The sequence below is a fragment of the Periplaneta americana genome, chromosome 13 (assembly GCF_040183065.1).
Source record: "Periplaneta americana isolate PAMFEO1 chromosome 13, P.americana_PAMFEO1_priV1, whole genome shotgun sequence".
Classification (NCBI taxonomy): Eukaryota; Metazoa; Arthropoda; class Insecta; order Blattodea; family Blattidae; genus Periplaneta; species Periplaneta americana.
The window spans coordinates 100,167,588-100,192,579 of NC_091129.1; the positions used below are offsets into that span (position 1 = coordinate 100,167,588).

The 24,992-nt window shown below is 36.8% G+C and overlaps 1 protein-coding gene across 1 annotated transcript in view; it reads left to right on the forward strand.

Moving 5' to 3' along the window:
• The first annotated feature begins 627 nt into the window (after positions 1-627).
• LOC138712153 (uncharacterized) overlaps positions 628-24,992 on the forward strand; it is a 36,013-nt gene continuing 11,648 nt past the window's right edge. The window contains exons 1-2 of the mRNA XM_069843635.1: positions 628-2,480; positions 2,600-2,674. Coding sequence (XP_069699736.1) covers positions 653-2,480; positions 2,600-2,670 — 1,899 coding nt within the window. The 5' untranslated portion in view covers positions 628-652 and the 3' untranslated portion in view covers positions 2,671-2,674. The remainder of the gene's footprint in view (positions 2,481-2,599; positions 2,675-24,992) is intronic.

Genomic DNA, 24,992 nt, shown 5'->3' on the forward strand with positions numbered 1-24,992 from the left:
AACTCAAGCTTCGTGAATGTATATACTAGACTGTGGTAATAGTTTGAAGTACTATGAATGATTTTAAGTAATTTTTTGTGTCCTTTTTGGCACCATATAGTACTTGTATTTTGTCGTTCTTTGGGTGGTATGTACTTGTTTTGAATAAAATTATGGTAGTTGTTTTTAAATTTAAAGGAAACTGTATTTTTCGAGTGGGGTTAAGTACCGGTACGGTAGTAGAGGGTCGCAACGAAAAGTCTCGCCCAAAAATGGGTCGTACCTTCAAAAAGTTTGGGAATCACTGGTCTAACGCGTATTTTAATGCATAGACATAAATATAGGGTAAACGTTGATAATATTGTGATACGAATAATATTGTGATAGTCTTTTTTTTTTTTTTTTTAGAATTTATTACAATTTTATTAAGCGAGAGAAGGGTCGGTTTTGTGCAGAAACTTGTCCACGAACATTCCCTTAATACTTTGACGCAAAAAAAACCTATCTTCCTCTCGCTCAGTAAAATTGTAATAAATTCTTAAAAAGAACTGTCACAAAATTACTCATATCACAATATTACTAACCTTTACACTATGCTTAAATATTTAATTTCTAAAATTAAATTGTATTTGATCACTTTCAGATGAAATTTCCTGTCCTCGCTCTGCCTTTCATGGCAGTAACATTCATAGTGCTACCAACTGGGGATACTAGAAGTTTCAACCAAAGAAATTCTTCCCGTGGAATTGGAGGAGCCACACTTCCCTTCCTCATCTACGTACCAGACGACCACACAGAGTTGCCTGATACACAAGAACTCTCGGAGCCACCAAGCGAATCAGAAGAGTCTTCACCTGAAGAGACACAGTCGTCCGGTAAACAGGGTGTGACGACGGTCGAGATCGTCAGATCACTGGAAGTGAACGTCAACGACACAAACTTCAGGGTTGCCCCTTCTGACTCCGGGGACCTGCTGTTCTCAGACACAGACAGTCAGAAGAAGACGGACGACACCCCGAGACACGCCATCGAGAGAAATCGCAAGAAAAATAACAGGGTGAAGTACAGGCGAATAAAAGCTAGCGCCATTCTTCCGTTGACGTCTGACGAAAATGATGACGAGGATGGAGCGATAGAAAAAGAAATCGATGAGAGCGACAAGAAAGTGAAGGCGGATGGTTTAGATTTTAATAGTAGAATATTATTAAGTAACATATTAATAAGAAAGTCGAAAGAAGACCTAGAAGATAGTAAATACAATGTCTTTAGCGACCCAAAAGTGTCAGGCAACAAATATCATGCAACTTACGTCAATCAGAATGGCACATTAGCAGTCAACAAGTCTAGGTTAAATGTAAAATTTCCTCCAAAAATGTTCCCATTTAAAAACCCGACTGCATCACAAATTAAACAAAATAAAACAGTTCTTCCTAGTAAACAAATTTCACAAACACAAAAAGAACTGTATCGTAGTAGATTTGGAAAGCAAACAAAGAATATACTCAAGACTATACAAATACAAAACGTTGAGAACAGCGACATTGAGAATCCTGTGGAACAAACGACTAAGGATCCCCCTGAAACAAAAGAAAAACAGCATGCAATTACGCATTGGGACTTTGGACGAAAGACTAAAGATGGAGTCAAGCATAAGAAAACTACAACAATGCCTTCAACGACGTCCACAATCAGTACAAGTACAAATGTCGCGGCTACACATTTCCCGAATATAATACATCCTACAAGAAACACGGATCAGCCAGTAGAAGTAACAACACCTAAATATGTTACAAATAATGTAATTAAGCAACATATCAGACCACAAAACGCGCTACCCTATCAAAGTGTTGTACAAACAGTTTTTCCAAATCAAATCCCTCCAAGTGCCTTCCCGAAACAACAGACAATTTTTCAGAGTAGTTTCCCAGCTCAGCAAGGTGTTATCCAAAATGTTTATCCCTCTCAACAAAATGTACAAAGTTATAATAGTGCGAACAGTGTTCAAGGACTGAATGTAGCGCCAGTAGTGACGAAAGTTGGTACTCAGACTTATCAAGTCATCCACACCAATGGAAACGTGTTCAGGCAGAACCTCGGACCACAGTTGTTTCCTAGTCCAGATTTCGACAACAGTATCAGGGGCGGGGCTGTGAATGATGCGAGTGCCGGGGTCCTGACTGCGGATCCTTCCCAGCGCGTCAGCGTCAGCAGTAACGGGCAGAAGCAGCAGAAGCAGGAATCAGAGCAGCAACGCCCCGTGGCCGATGTGCGGAACTGGCAGCCTGTGTACTTCGTTCCGCACATCACCCTTCCCCATCATCAGCAGCAGTTCCCTGTGTTGGCCTTCCACACCGTGGACAACCGGGGAGCGACGCAGACTATACCAGTCATCGTACAGCCCAACACGCGAGCCACCAATCTCGTGAACCCCAGTTTGTATTCCACCAACATCGTCCCTCCTCGCCACACAATTCCGGCGCAGAATGGATTAATATATGAAGGTAAACCACACCGCAACCAATTGTGATGTTACAATATGATTAAAATACTAAAGGCATACCTGATTTTTAAAATCAGTGGTTTGCAAGTTTTTTATAAATAAACTTGTTGCATGTTTCAGGTCTGCTGCTGACGTACCCACAAGACGTTCAAGGAGAACCTTCAGATATTGTGCCTATTTTAATCACATAAGACTGTACGTATACTTCTCAAGTATTCCTACATTAATTTCAAAGACATATTTTCCGAGAAGTCAAGTATATCAATGGAAAAAAGGTAAATCATTCATTGAACTTATCTTTTACTAATGAGTGAATTTTATTGCGATGTCATTTAATACAATTGAACTAATGTTTTCAACCACTAGTAGTGAACACTATGCAAATTATATTAATAATTCACAACGCAAAAAAAAAATTCACTCATTAGTAAAAGGTACGAGGGTCATACTGAAAGACATGAGCAACCCACTGTTATAAATCTTAATTTTTATTTTTTAGACAAACCAGGTACATCATCTTAACCTACAGACTTTTCTGTCACTTTTCAACATAGTCTCCATTCCTTTGCACATATTTTTCTCGCCGTTCTGTAAGTTTGAAAATTCCCTTGCTGTAGAAGTCCGTTTCATCTTCCCGAAGACACTGACGCACTGCTTTCCGGATGTCCTCCAGCTTCTCGTAGCGTTGTCCTCGCAGCTGCTCCTTTACAGAACCGAAAAGATGGTAGTCGGAGGGTGCCAAGTCGGGACTGTAGGGAGGTTGCGGAAGAGTTTCCCCACTCACATGTTTTGATTTTCTCCACGGTAACACGAACAGTGTGAGGCCACAAGTTATCGTGTTGCAGGATAATCTTCTTTCCAGGGCGTGTCTCGCGCAATGTATGACGGAGCTTCAAAACTGTCTGTATATAGCGGACAACATTTATGGTCTATCCAGGTTCAAGAAATTCAACCAAAATGCATCCCAGAACTCATCAACTCTTTCCTTTTACGTTCCGTGGAGGCAGTACGAGGCGACCGCTACGAGGCTCATCTTGGATACTCGTGTTCCCAACCTCGAAATGTTTCACCCATCTCCTAACACTGCTGCACCCATGCACACATCTCCGTATGCACGCTGAATTCATAGGTAAATTTCAGCAGCAGATTTTTCTTCTTTAACAAGGAATTTAATGACAGCACGCTTTCGAAACCAACTATCGTTATCGACCATTTTGCAAACATTGCCTGTGGTCACATGATAGAAGTTAATCAATATGTCAATACATAGTGTAAAGTCTGTAGATTATGACCATATAATCGTTTTTGTTACATTGTTAAAATTGAAATTATAGCTATGTGTTGCTCATGACTTTCAGTACGACCCTCTGTATGTTCAGTGACTGATTACCTTTAATCCATTGATATAATTCCTACATTAGACAAGTCACTGAAATGGAATCAGCCAGAGCTCATCTCTGATATTCGCTGAGCACGTGGTTGCCAAGCATGTGCAAGTCACAAGCAACAACTTACGCGCTTTCCTTTGTTTACATTTATAGAGCAACCCAACTCTGCTATCAGATTTGATCTCTATTTTATCTAACATATCCAGATGCTGCTGTTTCTGTCTTTCACTGTAAGCTTGTTTGTCGAAGGTGCGATTTCGCATATGCTGACTGTGGTATATTAATAGTCATTGTTTACGCTGATCCAAACAGTGCTTTAAATAATTTATTCCTGCATCAGCCTGCGATGTGTACTTCGCTCGCAGAGTATACTGTCGTGCTCGAGAGCGTCTGTACTATATAAATTATGTTTTATGTTCATATTTTACGAAACTCTGCTCACCTCTTTAGACCATTTTAAACAAAACATTGAACACAACAAAACAACATGTTATTACGGAAACCGGAAACAGTAGGGCACAGGAAAAGCCGCCAGTTTGCGTTCAATAGAATTCCTACATTACAGTTACTTTTAATTTTCTTGCTTACGTAGTGATTAATTAATTTTTATGGTCTACATCCTTTGCCAAGACAATGCCGGCAATTTCTTCACGCCGTTGATCATTATCAGTCGCGACTTTCAACTTTAGTTTCTACCTGAACTGTTTGCATCACTGAGATAAATAATCCCCTTACTTTTACAATTCCTTTATGAAAACAAAACTAACGATTAGTCGTCTCGATAAATGAGCAGTGAAATTTCTATTTCGTCAAATCATAAATTGTCTTACCAGCCCTGATCACATACGTAATGATGGGTTCAGAGCCATAGTGGGCCAAGCGCCATATATTAGAAACGAAGAAAACAAGGGCTAAAATTAAATGATTACCCTAGTTTAACGAAACATATAGCAAGTAATATAAAGTATGAACATTCAAATTAAATGACATGTCAAGCTTCATTAAACTGTGGTATTCAGTTAACTTTAAACCTTGCTTTCTCCGTTTTTAATAAATGGCGCTTGGCCCACTATGGCTCTGAACCCTTCATATCAGATTGACCATTTCTATATTATGGAATGGCGACATACAATGAGAACAACTACCACAGCCTCTACCGTCGAAAAGGCATTTGTTTGATAACGATGGAAGTACAGATGCTCCATGCAATTCCATAAGCCTTATAACGTGACTTGTTTTGCAGTCGCTAGATGGCAGCATAGTGAAACTGATAAAAAGTTGTTGCCTTGAAAGTCCATTAGGCTGATCAATCTGTGTGTGACCAAGGCTTACCAGACACATTGAACCTGCCAATAGTGACAATCTAGGACACCTATAACAGTCGAAAAATAATTGTATCGATTCTGACAACCTATTTTAGCTGATAATCATCAATACTTTGCTGGTAAATATTAGACTAGTATTTTCCATGATCTTCACAGTCGCAAACTTAACTATTCTTGAAACAAATCATCTAGAATCTGACATTAGCTAAGATTGACCTCTATTCGAAGGTTAGAACTGCATCTCATCTTTCTTTATTATAATGAAGTAATCGTTTAATCACCCAACATTTTTCCTGCTTGAACTGAAAAGCATTCTAACATTATGATTTGAAGATTCCCTCCTTATTTCATGTGTCTTTGGGCCCGTTCACACGGTGCGGGAATTTCTCGAAACGGGCATTTATTCTAATTGATTTCGTGCGTACAGCAGTGTACACACTGTTCGATTTTTTCCCATGCATAACTTAAATTTCATTACGCACCTCAGGTGTGTAGTCGTAAATAAACCAGTGCTACGGCGCGCGGCGCTTCGAGGAAAGTTTATTACTATCTAGGCCTATACTATGGACTTATTATTATTATTATTATTATTATTATTATTATTATTATTATTATTATTATTGTTGTTGTTGCGGTAAAATATCGACAGGACGCTCTTCAAAGAACAGCGTTAAAGCGCTTATTTACATGGACTGCGTATTAGGCTGGTATTCTAATTTTGTATTAGCCTATATACAGAATATATTATAATTTTCTTATTTAATTACATTATTCATAAGCAATAGTACAGTATTAATCCATTATATAATACGTCAAAGGAATTTACAGTAACAGTATACACGGCATTTAATTCTTTCGGAAAAAAAAAATATATATATATATATATATATATATATATATATATATATTTTATAGTTGCTTCCCGATATGTGAATCCATGCAATGAATACTCACATTTTCAAGACGATTTAAATATAAATATATCAAGAGTTTCATGGTCCCATGCAGAGAAACAGAAGTTTGTTAGTGTATAACTACGAAATGGGAAATACGATTGTTTCAGACGACGAAAATGCGATTTGTACAAAAACATTAATAAAAATCTATAAATTCCAACCGATTGTACTAATTCTTTCAGAAAGTGTTAAAATCGTGTGTCTACAACAGTAGGCCTATCTATCATAGGTTTCGTGGTTGGACGCAAAGAAAAAGAAATTGTAAAAATGTAGATTTCGCGAGATTTTCAAATATGAAAACATGAATAAAAAGTACAAATCCCAACTGAATCTTCTAATTCCTTAAAAAAAAAATGTTAAATTCATGTGTCTGCACAAATCACTATCAAAAGTTTCATGGTCCCATGCAGAGAAACATAAGTTTGTTAGTGTATAACTATGAAATTCATACTGAATGACATCATCAGAGCAAGAACTTTCCTTTTAACACTTATTGTCATCAGAATCACAACCACAGACACTTCATTTACACCAAATAAAACAAACAAACCGCAACATTTCTCAGAATTATGACCAACTGATTAAAGTTGTTTGAGAAAGAAGGTAAGAAAAAGGACAGGTATTTTAACTGTATGTATACTGTGTTCCATAATGTCTGACGTAAACATTTCCGGCAAATGAAAGGAGAAGTTTAATTGCTAATCAACCAACGGTAGAGGTCACGTCACAAGTTTGTCATGAAGGTGGGAGAAGGTAGAAAGCTTCAGACCTCCAAACTTCAAGATAAGCCTGGAACGTGACCTCTGCCATCGGTTGATTAGCAAGTATACCGCTCCCTTCCTTTGCCGGCAATGTTTACGTCGCCTGTCAGACATTATGAAACGCTGTGTAGGCTTAAGTGCAGAAGTAAAGGGTCGGATAAGAGGGTGGTGTATTGTATATAGACTTAAGTGCGCAGGTAAATACTGTATTATTATTTATTATTATTACCTATTATTATTATTATTATTATTATTATTATTATTATTATTATTAGTCTAATTATTAGTAATGTCGCTGCTATTATACATACTACTAATCCATACTTACAAAATACAAAGTTGAGTAAGACGCAAGTAAGACAATTGTTATTTTAAAAATTGAAAATAAAGAAGCAAGGCAATCCCAGTTGCAAAAAAAAGTACCGGGGCAGTGCTCTGGCAAGACTACGCCTCTGGTGTAACTGGTAGTAAAATTTAAGCATAGAATCCCCAGCAAACCTTTACTATGAATGGAAGTGTTTACTATGGATTTTAACCATTCGAATCAAACCTTTTACTACACAAGTGGAAGATTTATTCTAATTATATGCACACCACACGACAAATTAATGAATATTATGTTTTTACACAAAATGTGGCACAGAAAAAAATATTTCAAATACCAATTTCTTCTCTTAACATATAGTGACAATGATAGGCGTTATTAACGTTGTATACAATCTACGTCACGGCATTAAACAGCGACCTATCTTCACATTTCCCACAGCAACACTTTCGCAACGTCTTTGTGAGCAATACAAATTAAGAAGCTGATAATTAAGTTGTGTTCTAACGATTAAATTTCTGTGAAGACAATGAAATAGTAAACAAACACAAATATGGCTGCAATTAATGGCACACACATCCCAGTTTTCAAGCATTGCAGGTCGATGTTCTTGCTGCATTGCACACTCACTGCATTTCCTGCTGCCAGACCGCTAATAATGATCGGTTATATATACCCAACAAAGCAAAACCAGCATGTTGGAAAAAAGAAGACCATGATAAAATGCGTAATAAACTTCCGTTAAGTTGTGGTTATACCGTTCATATCTTCCTATTAATATGCAAGCCTTCCATTTCTTAAACTGGCATGCAAATTTGATTCATATGAAAGTATTAAACATAATTTCATAACAGCATTATCAGGTTTTCAGAATGTCAATGAGGGACAATAGCGATATTATCGTTCACCTCTTCTGAGGCTTGTGGACGTGAGGTCAGCAGGCGGCTTGTCGGTCTTGACACTTCATGGGTTGTCGCGCCACGGATTATATTATTAATTATTATTATTATTATTATTATTATCATTATTATCATTATTATATTGTAGTATGAAATTATGCTCATTTGTGACCAATATGGTTGCTGATGACTAATGGGGTGATTTACTTTGATGCTTTCATTACAAAAATGATCACACTTACGTAGAGTAATAACAATTCTTCTTCGGAAATTTTAAAAACTGAGTGTGACAAATAAGATGTAATTATACAGCAATAACTCATCTTTAATTTTTATACATCTTGATTACACAACTTTTAACACTATATCATTTCGGAAAACGTATTATTTGTCTTTCACGTGTTACATTTTATATTACCTCGTTAACATGTTTTAGCCTGCTATTGGCAAACTTCAGAACTGGTTGTGGCTGGTCTTGGCGTCTTTTGTTTGTGTTTCCTGTCGGGGTGTGTTTGTGTAGTGTAATGCGGAGTCAAGGAGTGTATGCGTTCTGAAATTGAGTTGTGTGTTGATAATTTCATTTGGATGTGTTTTTGTGTGTCTGTATATTTCTTATTGTTCTTGTGTGTTTAGTTTCTGGGTTTTGGTTGGATGTGTAGAATTTCCATGTCTGTGTTGATGTCTTTGTATGTGTGGTTAGTATTTGTGATGTGTTCTGCATATGTGGAAGTGTTTTGTAATTTTGTAATGGCTGTGATATGTTCTTTTTAACGTGTTTGAAATTATCTGCCTGTCTGTTCTATGTAGAAGTTGTTGTACGCAGTGTGTTTGGGATCATTGTCTTGCATGAAAATCCAGTCTGCTCCCAGTTGCATTTTCTCCACACTGGCAGGCAACTCTCTTTGTAATATTCTGATATATTGTTTATGGTCCATTATTCCATCAATAATGTGCAGTGTGCCAACACCTGATGCGCTCATACTCCCCCAAACACATACAGACCCACCTCCGTGTTTTACAGTAGGAGTGAGATTTTTCGGGTCCAACTCAGCATTCTTTTTTCTCCACACCTTGGGTTTCTTCTTCGATCTGAACAGTTCGAACTTACTCTCATCAGTCCAGACAACCCTCTTCCAGAAATCTTCAGTCTTGTCTTCATATTTTTGGCCAAGTTCAAGTGCTTTGTTCGATTCGTTTCATTCACCCAGAATTTTTTTTCTAGAGACCCTACCATGGTAGCCCGCATTATGACAAATATTCCTTATTGTACTAGTTGAAACTTTGACATCCTTCTTCTGTAACTCATTGGCTATCTTGGGAGTACTGGCTTTAGGATCTTTCTTAATGCTTATAGCGCTTGTCTTGCGGACTAAGAATTTCTGGTCTTCCGCTCCTTGGTAGGGTTTGTACAGATTTTATTTTGCCATACCTGTCTATGATGGACTGGATGGTTGACCGAGGTCGTCCAACAACCCTCGATATTTCTGACAATGATTTAAGCTGATTGTGAAGACGAATTATTATGTCTCGTTCTTCTGGGGTCGTTTCCTTTTGTCTTCTGCCCATGTTCGGTTTATTTACAAATTTGTAAACCTTCGCCATTACTTGCCTACTCATGTATTACGTTTGGTGTATTTGGCTATAGTTGAATCTGTTATCCAATATGGTATAATTGGATGGGGAGGCATTACAAAAACTGCTCTTTTTCCTCTAATTGTGTTGCAAAAACGTATAATCAAAATTTGTTTGAAAAGGCGACTGGATTATCCAACAAATTTGATCCATTCCGAATTGAATGTTTTTAGAATTGACCAAATTTATAAATACTCTTTAATGAAACTCTATCATAAAAATACAATGAAATTTGTAGCTCAGCCACATGCTCATAATACAAGACGAAATGGAATTCTTAAATTAGTTGAACCTAAATATTTCACATCTGCTGCTTTACTACACAGTACAAATTATGGTCCACGTCTATATAATTCGATAATAAAATTTCATCCAGAATTGACTACTTTAAGCAATGAAATTTTCAGATCCAGAATTTAAAAATTTATATGACAGACTTCCCTGTATATATATTATGTACCATGTATTGTAAAACAAGTTTATTTCTATCCTAAGTGTATTTTTCTATTTTATCTTGGTTACTATATCAACATGACCTGCACTAATTATACTACTAATAATAATTTAATATTAATCCATCAATCTAAACATCGTCTCTTTTTTCACTCAGTTATTATTAGTATTATTATTTACTAATTTTATTACAATCTTTATGTGAGCTTTTTTCTTAAGTATATTGTCTACAAAGTATGTGTATCTATGTAACGGAACTGTCCCCGAACACGAGCTTTGCTCTTTCGGGGTATTTTAATGTAACGTTTTTATGTATATGTTATTATTAAATAAAATCTAAATCTAAATCCAAATTTACACTACCGCGCTCCACTCTGTCGAACTAAACCCCATTTCAGTTTGGTTGATACGCTTTCCCCCCTACTCACACTCTCTACCATCAGTGAAGGGGAAGATGCTACTGTCCATCTTACTAACGTTCGACTAATTGACTTTCAACACAGTGACAAAATTTTACTATTGAAAATGTTTACCGGTAATCTATATGTTGAAAACCTATACTAAGCGTTATTATTTCATTTTATTGCTATTTATATCAACTGGCACATTAAAAAGCTACTCAGAGCAGAAGATAAATGTTTTCTTCACCACTAGTTGCTATTCTATAGCATACACAACGGGACAATCTGCACTGTGTCACTCCCCCCTGACTTCATAATACAAACTAACATTCCTTAATTTAATTAGGCCTATTAGTTGGAAATATTGTAAGAACGACACTAAAATATACACAAACATGTAATTGTCAAACTTGTGTCACTGTATTTTATATTCACTTATGTACTTTATTTAATATTTTATTTTCTTGTGTGTACAACTTGGAGGGTGCAGGTATAAGAGGTAACAGCTACCGTTCTGTTACTGACGGACTCTGGGCAAGTAGAAGGGGAAAGAAATGCCTTCGCATCCTCTCAACTTGTATGAAATGTCGTTTACGTACTGAGCTATGCCAGTAAGATACATTGTTGCTGAACGAACGTAGAGGGGGTGGGGTGTGGTTCATTTGTTTACATGTTAAAGTAAGTGTAGGAAAACTTATTGTGCTGTGTTCAGACCACATTTCATAGAAAGTGCAGTGTAGCATGGACATGAGATGTGTTAACAGACAACTACATCAATTAATAATTACTTAATTGTAATACGCACTGAATAACACTCGTCAAAACCTGTAACACCAACAGGAAAAATGGACATTTTTATTTCGTAGTGTACGAATATTTTCTGTTCTATCTGTACTTATTTTTCCCAAGTTCGAAATCCACCAAACAAGTTTAATATTTATTTTATTGGGTTATTTTACGATGCTGTATCAACATCTACGTTATTTAGCGTCTGAATGAAATGGTGATAATGCCGGCGAAATGAGTCCGAAAGTTATCAGCATTTGCTCGTATTGGGTTGAGGGAAAACCCCGGAAAAAAACCTCAACCCCCGACCGGGATTCGAACCCGGGCCACCTGGTTTCACGGTCAGACGCGCTGACCGTTACTCCACAGGTGTGGACAACAAGTTTAATACATACTGTAGTTAAAAGACATGAAACGAGTGAATGAGTCAAATTTCTACACATTCATGCGTAAAATTTAATGGAGATTCGGAATATGAAAATTTTAATATGGAATGTCATTTAAAAAAATAGTTCACTGTCACACTCTGTATATCTTAAGAAATAACTTTTTTCGAACACTGGTATCATATTGTATGGTTCATCTCCAACAGCTTTTGTATAAAACTTTTTTTTCTGGAATTAAAATTTAAAAAGTTATTAGCAATATTCCATACTTATTGTTCACCGTGTATATTAAAACACTTGTAAGATATACTTTTAATTACGGTTTTTTTTTGTTTCAAGAATGTGTGTTTGAGTAGTATAATCACATCACTTTCATGGGATCTATAACTTAATGAGTCCGCTGAGAGAGAAACGCAGGTTAATTATGACAGGCGTACGCATCGGCTGTTTGTCTTGACTGACAGAATGGTATCCATTACTTTCTATAAAATCTTGTGAAAGGCGAAAGGATCCAGGGTAAAAGTTTCAAGAGTAACAACAGGTTCCTCGCTATGTAAACTAACAGATCGTCATACGGAATGCATTTGATAAGATAATTTATAGGACATTGTGGGAAATAATGAATCGAAAGACTACCAACAACATCTAATTCAGACAGCTAATTATTAGTAACAATGTAGTGCAGAAGCGTTCATTAGTATTTCCGGTATCGACTTGAGTTATTATCGTCTTACTAGGACTTCGGTTTTGGGAGGGGGGGGGGACATACCGATGTACAGAAGGCATTGTAATCCTACTGTAGTTGTGTAATCGTAATAGCATTCAGCTTCTTTGTTTAAGCTTTGAATAAACTATTCATTGAGCATAAATTATATTTTTTTTAAATGTCATGTCTTATACGTAGGAACCATATTATGTCCAAAGGCGTACGGAGATGAGGTTAGTTGTTCATACACTAAATTGGCGTGACGTCATTTTTTGGCTCGTGGCACAGGTACTATCACAGAACACTTGCATCTTGTTTGTGCTGGAGTTGACATTATATTCATGATTAAAAACTAAACCTCGAAGACTGCTGAAAATGCATTCTACTGATAAAGGCTGATACTACGATTATCTTTCCTGCAATTTACTTGTAAATTATTATTTGTTCATTTATTTATTTCATTTATTTTTCCCGGTACTGGCAGAACTAAGGTCATAAGGCCTTCTTTCCACTCAACAAATTCCACTACGAATTGGTTGGGGATCGATCCCGGAAAGCATAGATTAGATTTTTAGTTATTTGCACCGTTTCATAGATAAGGACGTATCCAGCGTTTTGAAGTCTCATTCGACTCTTGCCTCGTAGATATTGAGTACGAGCAAAATCATCTAATCATCCATTATACATATAACAAAAAACTGAATATAGACGGAGAAACTTCAAAAGAATGAAAATAACTGTCAACAATAATTATATCGATTCTGGAGTCCACCCTCGTAAAAATTGAGTACCGAGATCTCTCTCGTAGCGTAGGTATAGATGGCCGAAGCGTACGTTCTGCGTAACATATCTTTTTAGTGCGAGGATTAAGCATAGGAACTCAACCTTCATACGTTCTGCACACATCAATGGCGTATATACGGGCACTTTATGTAATTGGAACGTTGTATCACAATAATTCTCTTCAGCTATGAGGCAGTTTAAAATTCTATTAATATTTTATATTATATATCTAGACATTTCTACATTTACTACAACCAAAACAGAATTGCCTAATCATCGTGCTAGATTTAAGTCAAGCAGAAACAATTCAACATGTAATTAGTGAGTCAATAGTGACCATTCGTATGTTAACGATATGACAGAGCTCACGAACCATGAAGAAGGTTCTGCACATGCAACTGCTTGTACTTCATAAAACAAACAAACTTCTCCCTCAAAAAGTTGGTATGGACATAGGTTATAATTCTATTTAAACTAGTGGCTTGTGCAGCAAATGCTGCAAACTAAGTTCATTAGACGTTCAAATAAACATTTTTCAGATTTACTCGTATTTTCAATCAAGAATACCAGACATTCTGAAAGTTATTTGCTTCCATAATAATGAAAGATACTCTCTCTCGAGCCAATACTGAAGAGAACCACGCATATAAATATCTACACCACACCGCCATTAAATATATGAAAAAGACCCAACCCCACTTGATTAATAACTATAAAAATATTTTATTTTTAATAATATTATTATCTTATGTAAGTTTTATAGCTTCCAGTAACATATACTATATATACTATATAGCCGCCACTCAGTAAAATATAAAAATCAAAATCTAATTTAAGTTATTCTCTACATCTACTTATATAACCCCAAAACGTTTCACTTTCATATCATCAATATAGCATTAATATGTATAATTAATGAAAAATAGTCACATCACGGCATTAACTACAATAATATTTCATTTCTAATAGTAATAATGTCATCAAACCACCTCAAGTTTTGTAGTTTTTAATATCCAATACACAGCTGTACCTAGAAAATTACACACCACAGAATCGAACCTGTAAATTATTTTTAGTGTGTTAAGTTTTTAATAACCAATTTAATTTGAGCTCCAAATATGTCAGCATTCTTGCAGATCATGGCCTTCGTGTAATATTGTTTACTGCAGTGTGTGTTTTGTTTTATTCTGAAATGCAACACGGCAGACTTGATGCTTGCTTCGCTGCTCCTGAATGCAATTAGCTAGTTCTCAAAACTGACGACAGATGGATTTTGGAAAATAGGAAAATTATGTAGGAAAATTGACATGTCACTTAAAAGTACTATTTTTCCGAAAAACTTTGGGTTCCAAGCTTCAAAATTAGGGGCCATTTATTGAAATCTGTTCAGCCGTTTTCCCGTAATTTCCATTACCAGTTCAAATTATATATATAGATATACCAAAATAATCTAAAATGTAATTTCATTGCATTTCAAAAAATCGCTTCAGCTCACGAGAAAATTCTCTACCATATACAGCTCTTTGTAACATTACTTTTTTATCATAATTAATTTATGACAAATTTTAATTTAAAACGCTATTTCATACCCTTTTCCATCCCACAATTCCTTGAAATATGTATAAGATTTCAGTATCAACAAAGAAACGATATACTTTCAATACAAAAAGCTAATATTCATTTTGTGAAATAAGCACTCCAAAATTTTAGTATCAACATTGAAACGATATATAAATAAAATAAGTTACTATTCATATTGTAAAATATGCATTTCAATATTTTAGTATCAACAAAGAAATGATATATCAAGAAAATTAGCTATCATTTTGTGAAATATGCACATGACATTGTAGTATCAACAATTAAATGAAATATCGATAAAATTAATTTTGTGAAATGTCCACTCCAAGATTTTATTATCAACAAAGAAAAGATATACCAATCAAATTAGCTATTCATTTCACACGATCTCGAAAATTGTAATATCAACAAAGAAGCGATATATCGATAAGTTTAGCTATTTCGTGAAATACGCACTCCAAAACTTTAGTATCAACAAAGAAACGTATATAACTTAAATAAAATTAGCTATACATTTTGTGAAATGTGAAATGTCCATTCCAAGATTTTAGTATCAACACAGAAACGATATATCAATAAAATTAGCTATTAATTTCGTGAAATATGCACTATAAGATATTATCAACAAAATACGATGTAACAATAAAATTAGGTAATAATTTCATTAAATATGCACTCAAAGATTTAGTAGTAATAAAGAAACGATAGTTCAATAAAATTAGCAGCCAATCTTCGATATCGCCCCTGACCACACACGGGACTGACGTCTGATTCATGAGTTTCCTTATGGGTTAAATGAGGGGATAGCTAGATGACATTAAGCCAAGGTATGTGACAAGGTTAGTGGATTAGTTGAGGGAATTATTTAAGTGATATGAGGCCGAGGAATGTGAAAATTATTTAAGTACGTTTGCTTTCCCGCGAGTGGCATGTGAGGATACCAAAGTTTCACCAAATTAGCTATTCGTAAATATTTTACCTAATAAGATATACTTACTTACTTACAAATGGCTTATAAGGAACCCGCAGGTTCATTTCCGCCCTCACATAAGCCCGCCATCGGTCCCTATCCTGTGCAAGATTAATCCACTCTCATCATATCCCACCTCCCTCAAATCCATTGTAATATATTACCTAATAAGACAATACATAAAAATTCCCAAAGAATAGCGTCAAAAGATAAATTTCAGGCAAATAAAAATGCATAATTTAAATTTAATATGTACTTGAGTAATTGATAATAAAATTTTTATTCAAACATACCTCAGCCGGCAGATACCACGTTGTCTTGTGCACATACTTCCAACAGTTGTTGGAATGGCATCCCTCAACTGCACACAGTACGAGCGATACAGCTCTAACTCTGAACCAATCGGTGTAGTAAAAGTAACAAAACAGAGTCAAGTTCATCATGTCTATGTCTAAATGGGAGCCTATTCCATAACGTAGATACTTGAATTCGCTTATAAAGAAAGTAAGTAACTGTTTATACCAGTCTGTTAGAAACAGTTTTTAAGATACATTACGCAAATTTTAAATGCTTTCAACTTCTATATCAGTGGCAAACAGTAACTTTTCTAGATAGATACCAGGAACCTAGGTTCGAGTTCTAGCAGAGAAGGGAAGATGCATTTTCCTTACCTAGACATCAATATTAAGTTTCGTCTTGTGTTAGACCATACGTACAACAAATGCAGTATTTTGTCTCGCAACGACTTTTTGCATTCGTTGCATTTGGTGCACAGAGATAGCCTTTTGTGAGACGTTTTTACTCGCAGCGCCAATGTAGTTCTTAGATTTCCTACTAGTTTTTAGTTGAGATATTTCTAAGAGTTGAGTAGCCTACAGTGTTTTATTGGTTATTGTGCGAAGTTGTTTTTGTGCAGTTAATGAGTTGCGAAGGATATGGGAAGTGAAGAAGTACTGTAGCTGTTCTTTTGAGGCAATTTACTCAATTATTGGACGAGAGACCTCAATATTAGGCCTATTGGGTTCACTCAATGAATGGAAAAAGAGACACTGCTAGTTTCGTTACAGAAATGACCCCGATATGTTTTACAACTACTGTAGATGAAGTTTTTCTTGGGATTTTCCAGTTTCCCCATGTTTGGTATTTACATCATTTCGTCATCATTCCATAGCATTCTCCGAACGCTGACTGGCGACGCATGGAGGAGGGTGGCCTATGGACGAGGGAAGTTGCCTGCTCGAAACCTGGATAGGCAGCGAACCTTGGTGTAGTCAGCCGGTGTGGATTTGGGAATGCGTCTAGCCTGAGGGTTAGAGAAATAGATCGTGAAAGGTCGCAGTGTTGGGTCATAGTGCCCCCTCTCCCGAAAATTTAATTTAATTTCATATTAGTCAACGATGTATGCACTGGAGGGGGAATGGAACTGGCCACCCTACTACTGACGAAATATATGTGATTCGTGTTATTAAGTTTATTGAGCAAATAATCCATACTTATTTTATATTCAGGAGTTGGTCTAATGCATATTAAGTTATATGTTCTTTATTTATATTGGATATTAAATAATTATGAATGAAAATTGCAGTATGTATGTTTTGCCGTGGCTGATGATAAAATAGCTACGAGTTTAAAGATTTTGAAAACCCTTACACTGAACAGTAGCTGGGAGAGAAGGTCGGGGATTTGCTTCGCTTGAGTGAAGGCACTACTGCTCTTGTGTAGGTGCGATGTTGGTTACGAAAACGAATGGACTATACATCCGTTCGGCTTTCTGGGCACTACGTCCTGCTGCACTATACATTAAATGCATGTCTGCAAGTTCCTGCGACGAGCAATGCTCTAACTTCGACAACAAGGCATAAACTGTAAACAGAAATAATGTCACCGTGGAAACAGAGGCGATTGTGTATAGTATTGTTCTGCAGCTAGCTCCACCAAACGTCAATGCAGCAGTCATTTGTTTATTTACTATGCAAAGCAAAGAAGCTTACAAAAAACGTTCCTCACACGTATTACTCGTTCAAGATCTCGTGGCGCCTGAAATATGCATTTCCGATCATCGGTTCCCTATACCAAAATACTCAGTTTACAGTCCTCTACCATCTGTAGAATTTTGACCCTAAAGATTTGAGACACTCTATACAGGGTGTTTCCGAGGTGGTGTTACAAACTTTCAGGGATGATAGCGAAGGTCACATGTATCAATTTGAGATAAGGAACCATGGTCCGGAAATGACTGAGTCGAAAGTTATAAGCAAAAATAGTTGTGTGGAAATGGAATTGTAATTTGGCACCACGTCCCCTCCTTCCCTTAACTTTTGGAACAGTCGTAGAAAAATGGTATGGGCCGGATATCTCCTACATGCGTACTTGGCCCGATACAATCTGTGAGCTTGTCTACTGTTCCCATTGGCTCATCCGTATTCGAAAATCAGGTCTGCTTATTCCGCTCTCGTGTACTCCTCTATTTCACTAGGACTGATCGACTGGACACGGCAACTTATACACATACACTGCTGTCTACAGACGTGCATATCAGGACCGATCATGACCGTTACACATTACGCTATCTGCATTGCTTTAGTGTAGTTTCCTGTCCCCATCCCTCAGACAGCGCACAGAATGGAATACCTACTGTAAGTAGACAACGTAAACAACGTCGATGAATACAGTGTGTGCAAGATTTACAGATAAATACACATAAATAAGGTGTACAGAGGAATAAAATTATTTCATTTCCACAGAACTAATTTTGCTTGTAACTTTCGACTCGGTCATTTACGGACCAGGGTTCCTTATCTCAAATTGATACATGTGCCCTTCGCCATCATCCCTGAAAGTTTGTAACACAACCTCGGAAACACCCTGTATAAGCTATTAAAATGACAGAACACTTTTGAAGTCCCAGAAAGCCTACTTTGTTACACACGGGATTTACATAAAATTAAATCTCCACATTGTTTAGGCCTAAGTAGAGGCGATTAGTACAAAATGCATAAGTTAGTCATTTTGTTTTTTAATCGTTAATAGTTCATGAAATGAACACATTATAGGGCCCACACCTCAAACCACTTAGATTTTGCAATCTCTTTCCAGAACTTTGGCAAATTCTGTGTTGCATTCGTAACAGTGACGATCATTTCGTCTCTACCGTGACAAACCGTCGTTTCGAGAAGTAACTTCCTGAAAAATTGAACGCCGTTACCAACATAAGGATAGCTCGGATAGCCTAGATTTGATTATTTTTACATTGAGAGATGAACGTTGGTCAAATCAACAGACATGAATCAATTCAAGACAAGTGTCGTAACATTAATACACTATTATTATGTGAATGAATTAAAAATGGACGAACGAAAAGTTTTGTCTTTTTAATAACCCTATATGTAAGATACTTACTCTCCGTCTTCGGTACTGGATGGTTGTCCGTTTTCTTGTGATTATCCTCTCATGTCACTGCAGTGGCCCTCATCAGAATGGTTCGCAATGTGTATAGAGTGTTGATTCAAGACAAAGGGCCTACTCTCCCTTCCCTACACCACAGTGTCTCTCAGTCGGTAATTCAGGGGAGGTAAAACGGTGAAGAAAAAAAAGATTAACCCTATATTTAAAAGTCAATGCTTTCCCCTGTTCGAAACGCCTATAGCGAAGCTGGTGAAATTTCTGCAAGAGAACACAAGGCGCGTATTCGGAAGTCATATGTCACCCGCCCACGCAGGAAGGCCTCACTGCAGTCAATATACTTACTTTCTTATTTACATTTTGGTTGTACTTTCTCCTTTTACAATAGCGTTATAAACGCAATTTTTCGTCTTAATTCCTACAACTTCTACGCAAGGAAAAGATATGCATGGGATAACGGAATGATTTTTTGAATTATAAAAACGTGTAAGGTGTATTATTAATAAAATGATTGTACAGGGACATCATTTTATTTTTACTAACATTTCTAATATTAACCTGGCTATACATTTGGATCAACGATTAAGAACCGGAAACACCGTTTGCTACTCCCTTTCACGACTGGAGTTCAATGATACTGGCGTAATATACAAACGAATCACTTTACTAAGTATAGGAGGAAAGAAAAGTAGTTCATCAATTTACGTAAACTAGGAAATATCGCGATTTTGAGTTTGATCATTTTCATTAGGATTTTGTTTAATCAAAATACAGTACATATTAACAATGAGTGTTTTTACTCACGAACTGAGCTTTCCATGCGGACGTATTCATTATGCAGTGTATATTATACTGTCTACAGCACATTAGTGTACACTATAGAGAATGAAGTTAAATTGAAAAATAATCATAATATGGATATTTAAACACATTTTTTAAAATGGTGGCCGTTCTTTTCGATACAGGCTTCAGTTCTAATGTGCATATTATCGCACTATAGACTATTGCATCTAATTCCAATTGCCAGTTTCGTCCTTCGTACTAGTAACTCATGTTGAAATAATTCTGCACCTATTCTATAAAAGAGACCTTACGTACTGTAAATTCAATCTTCACTTCTGCCCGATCAGAAAAGATAAAAATTACTCAGACATGCTATCTACTGTCCGTCCAAGTGTTTACGTCGCAGGGTCGTAGAAAAGGGGCGGGGGAAATCACGTGACAGTTAATTACTTAACGAGGCCCTTTTATTTAAGTTATTTTAAACAATTGTATGGGTATAATATCACGTAGACGTCCAATTCCTAACAGAAATTAATGTTCTCAGAAAAGAGCTAAGACAGCTCAGCCACTAGCATTTACAAAGAGGCGAATAGAAGCTGGTGGAGGAAACCGGGATGCGACGTAGGCAAATGGAAAATGATGCAATATTGAAAGCTCTTTCGTCACTGGAAAACGCGAACATACTTTTGGAACGTACTGTTTACTATGACCATAAGGCTACTATGAGTGTATATGCGGTCTGTGTGGAGGACGGTTGAACTTCATTAGTAGAAGCGGTGGGAGTAAAGTACATTCAAAAACTCAGGTACAATAAAAATTGAAGTAAAAATAAAATGATGTCCCTGTACTTTGCTTAGTGAACTTAGGTTTGTAAATATCACAGCTTTGTAAATATCTTACAGTATTATCCTTTTATTATCGCATTATTCAGATTTCAAGACACGTTGTCCAGAGACATAATGTACAATTATATTCACATTCCATTGGCCATTGTATTTAGTAGCCTATCCAATTCTTTAAAGTACACTTTCTTAAGTCAATTTCTATTTTGGTTCATAGCTTTCATGCCCACTTATTTAACATCGAAATTCTACACGGGCCAATTTGGAAATTTATGGAGATCATTAGGAAAGATCAAAGAAATAATGGAATTACTATTACGCAGCTGGTTAGAGACAACCAAAATGTTGGACATACCCTTAAAGAGTCATACGTCCTGAATTTATGACAAATAGAGCAATTATTTTGTGCGAGATCGTGCGTATTTGCTTGGTTTCCGCACAAAACCAATCCGCGGAAAGTCTAAAATTCCACATTCACTATTCCCAACCTAACACACATAACAATTTCCCTCTTCTTACCGCTTAAGTGACATATTGATTTTACTGCTTTAGGCTTTTAACATATTATTTTTAGAGATGTTCAATATAGTAATAATTATAAATTGGAAACTTACCACTGCAATTTCACCTAAATTGCACTGTTAATTATTGTTTTTAAATATTTGCAAAAATTAAGTAAACTCTACAACTCCACTAGAGTTACTGCATTCGTGATGCACGTAACATTAAGGAAGCCGTTTGTTTTAAGTTCGCATTTATAGACTGGGGGGAAAAAAAGACAGACGTATATCACGGCCTGCTGGAGTATAGTAAACACAGAAAACATTTTAAAGCAACAATGTTCAAGATTGATATTTTTGTGTTGCAAATTTGCCGTCATTGAACAGAAACCAAGATGGAGATTTCATTGCAACTAATTAGAAATTCCTCTTTCAGGTATGTAATAAACGATCTTCGCACAAAATAATGTACGATACACGAGCGGTATGTTTTCTTTCAATTCTCGAAAATTAAAAAAGCTCAACTATGTTTCGCTTTTTCAGTGTTTTCCTCGAACATGAAAACTTCAACATACCGCTCTTGTAAGGCATATTACTATTGTATGCAAGAACGAAGACAACATAGCAAATTACATGTCGTTTCAGGCTTTATGAAGATGCGGAACTGCAATGGAATTAGTAAAATTATACAGTACCATATCCTTAAAGGAAATCTATTTTTACTTCATGGAATAACGTATTTTAAAATGTAGACCTATATTAATATTATAATACATTCTCTTATCAATATTCTTACTAAAAAAAAAGGACATTATACCTAATTCCTTTTGTAGATTTCAGGAATTATTTTATTATTTGGACTTATTTGTCGTGAATCTTATTTCGTAGATATTTAAGTAGTGGACATATAATTTATTGACAATAACAAATGGACATCATGTCGAGTCTGTGTTTCTTATTTCGCTCAAAGTTAAGGACTTCTACAGTCGTCCTCCTGAGGTTATAATGGTGGCCGAACACAGGGTCTCTTGCACGTCACTACTCTGAGCCACAAAGGAGAACTAGCACTGGTCCCATCATCATCATCATCATCATCATCACCACCACCACCACCACAAGCTGTTTTAAAAGTTGGATCTTTTGGTCTGTTACATTCCCATTATTTTAAAGATTTTGAACCAGTACCAAACATTTTGATGCAACATGTTGGAGACGTGCCCGTTATCATAATTATTTCAAATGAAGTGCCCCTCACTGATTGCAACAGTATGCTACCACAGTCTACTATATACAGTCGCGAAGCTCAATACGTAGTAAATATGCAAACATTAGATAGTTGCTCACCACTAGGATCGCTAATATCGCCTCATTACAGGCAATGCAAAATAGTACCGTCACATTCTATTGTTTCTAGCACCCTCAAAACTCAAGCTTCGTGACTGTATATAGTAGACTGTGATGCTACTGCGTAGCTCTTTGCAATGCGCTGCAGCAAAAGACGATGCTGCGCTGACGGATCAGATAGATGTCTCGCAACAAATATGCTTGAAACATTTCAAACTGCGCATGAGTGTGCGCGAAAATAGAAAAAAACATTGACATCTCTTCTTTTTGACAGTGCGTTGTAGATGGTAGAGCTGTGCTATATTAAGTTTCTTAGTTGTCTGACCCTGAATATTGTATTCCTTTTGCTAATCTTGTCTTCAGCAAGTCCCAAAACGTGATCAAACACAGTTACACTTCAGACCGAAGGTCTGACCACTCAGCTACCGCAGAACTCGCTGACTAGTAACATATTACACTAATCAGATTTCAGAACATTCCTATTAGCACACCGAAAACTTATGCTTCCATTTAAAAAATAACATTTGATTCACTATACCCCAAATCACACATATAACAGATTACCCATCCGTATGTTAAAATCGGTAGCACTTTGAAAAGAACAACCGCCAGGATCGCCACCCGTCCGCCGTAAACGAACACGAGATGGCAATACAGTCGCTAATGCAATTCAAATGGGAGTTATTACGTGACTCCTTTCGTAACAACTAGATGTCAGCATAGTAACCTAACAAAAGTTGTTACCGTCAAAGCCTATAAGACCGAGCAATCTGGGTCTGTATGATCTAGGACTATACTTAAAATTATCGATTACCACATACTTTCTGCCTCGCACTGTTTCAACCATAGATTTTTATTTCTACATCCATTCTTCTATTAAAATGGATTTGAGGGAGGTGGGATATGATGATAGAGACTGGATTAATCTTTCTCAGGACAGGGACCGATGGCGGGCTTATGTGAGGGCGGCAATGAACCTCCGGGTTCCTTAAAAGCCAATAAGTAAGTAAGTACATCCATTCTTCACCAAGGCAACGCCTAAGGCTACTGTTGTTTTCGAACTGGAGTTGGATCGCATTCTAAAATCTTCATCCATTTCTTGCAAGGTTAATGACCCTTAATTGACTAGAGCACAAGTGATCAAAAGACTTGCGTACAGTCTAAACTGATAGGAGTTTCATCGAATTGAATTTAAGAGGGGGAGGGCTATAACAGTCCTAGCAATGCGACCTAAAAGATCTATTACGCATCCCCGTCATAATATCCCATCAGTCCAATAGTATGATGCTCTTGATGAACTGAATCTAACTACGGACTGGGACAGTTGATATCTCATTAAGCTTCGGAAAATGTTTTCCAAAGATGAGAGCTCTTTGATGGGCGAGTGCATTGCATTCGCATAATAGATGAGTTACAGACTCATCTCCCTGTGAACAGCGAGTACAGGCTGGGTTGATATTATGTCCCAACCTATACAAGTTCTTCTTGAGGGCGCAGTGTCCTGTAAGGAATCCAACTGCCCAGCGGAGCTGTTTTTGCTCAATTTTAACAAGTCATTTGACCTTTATTATTAAAATCTCTTATGAGGACCTTTGAGTGTCTACAGCTCTCCCTTGAGTTCCAGTGATTGTGGTGTTTTTTGAGAGCCCAGTCCCTGATAACCTGCTTTACTGGTCTTAGAGATAGTCCCAGCACACGTTCAGGTCCTATGAATGGGATCTCGGTTCCCTTTTTGGCAGCCTCATCTGCTCTTTCGTTACCGTGAATCCCTACATGTCTTGGCACCCATTTCAGTTGGATTGTACCGGTATTATGTTTAGCCAGTAACATGAGGGACTCAGGCACTCCAATACCAGTTTTGACTTAACGGCGCTTATTCCGTCGGATCCCGGCCAACTAGTCACTCATAACGAGTGCACCTCAACACATGTGTGGTCTTTAGTCCTACGTTCATAGACATCTATGACGTAGTGCAGAGACTGGCCACTAAAGGAACCCAAGAGTTGGAACTTAATCTGAGACGATTCTGTCCGACGCCGGGGTGGGTATCCGGTGTGGCTTAGTGGATAAAGCATCAGCACGTAGAGCTGAAAACCCGGGTTCAAATCCCGGCGCCGGAGAGAATTTTTCTCCGTTCCATTACTCTTTCATCGTATGATGACGCAGAATATCTGCATGGAAATATCACATGTACTTCGGTACATTAAAATAATATATATTAACCAAGGGGGCTTCAAGTGCCCTAATCCCCGCTTAGCTACCTGAAAGTATAAGAATTTGTCTACGATTG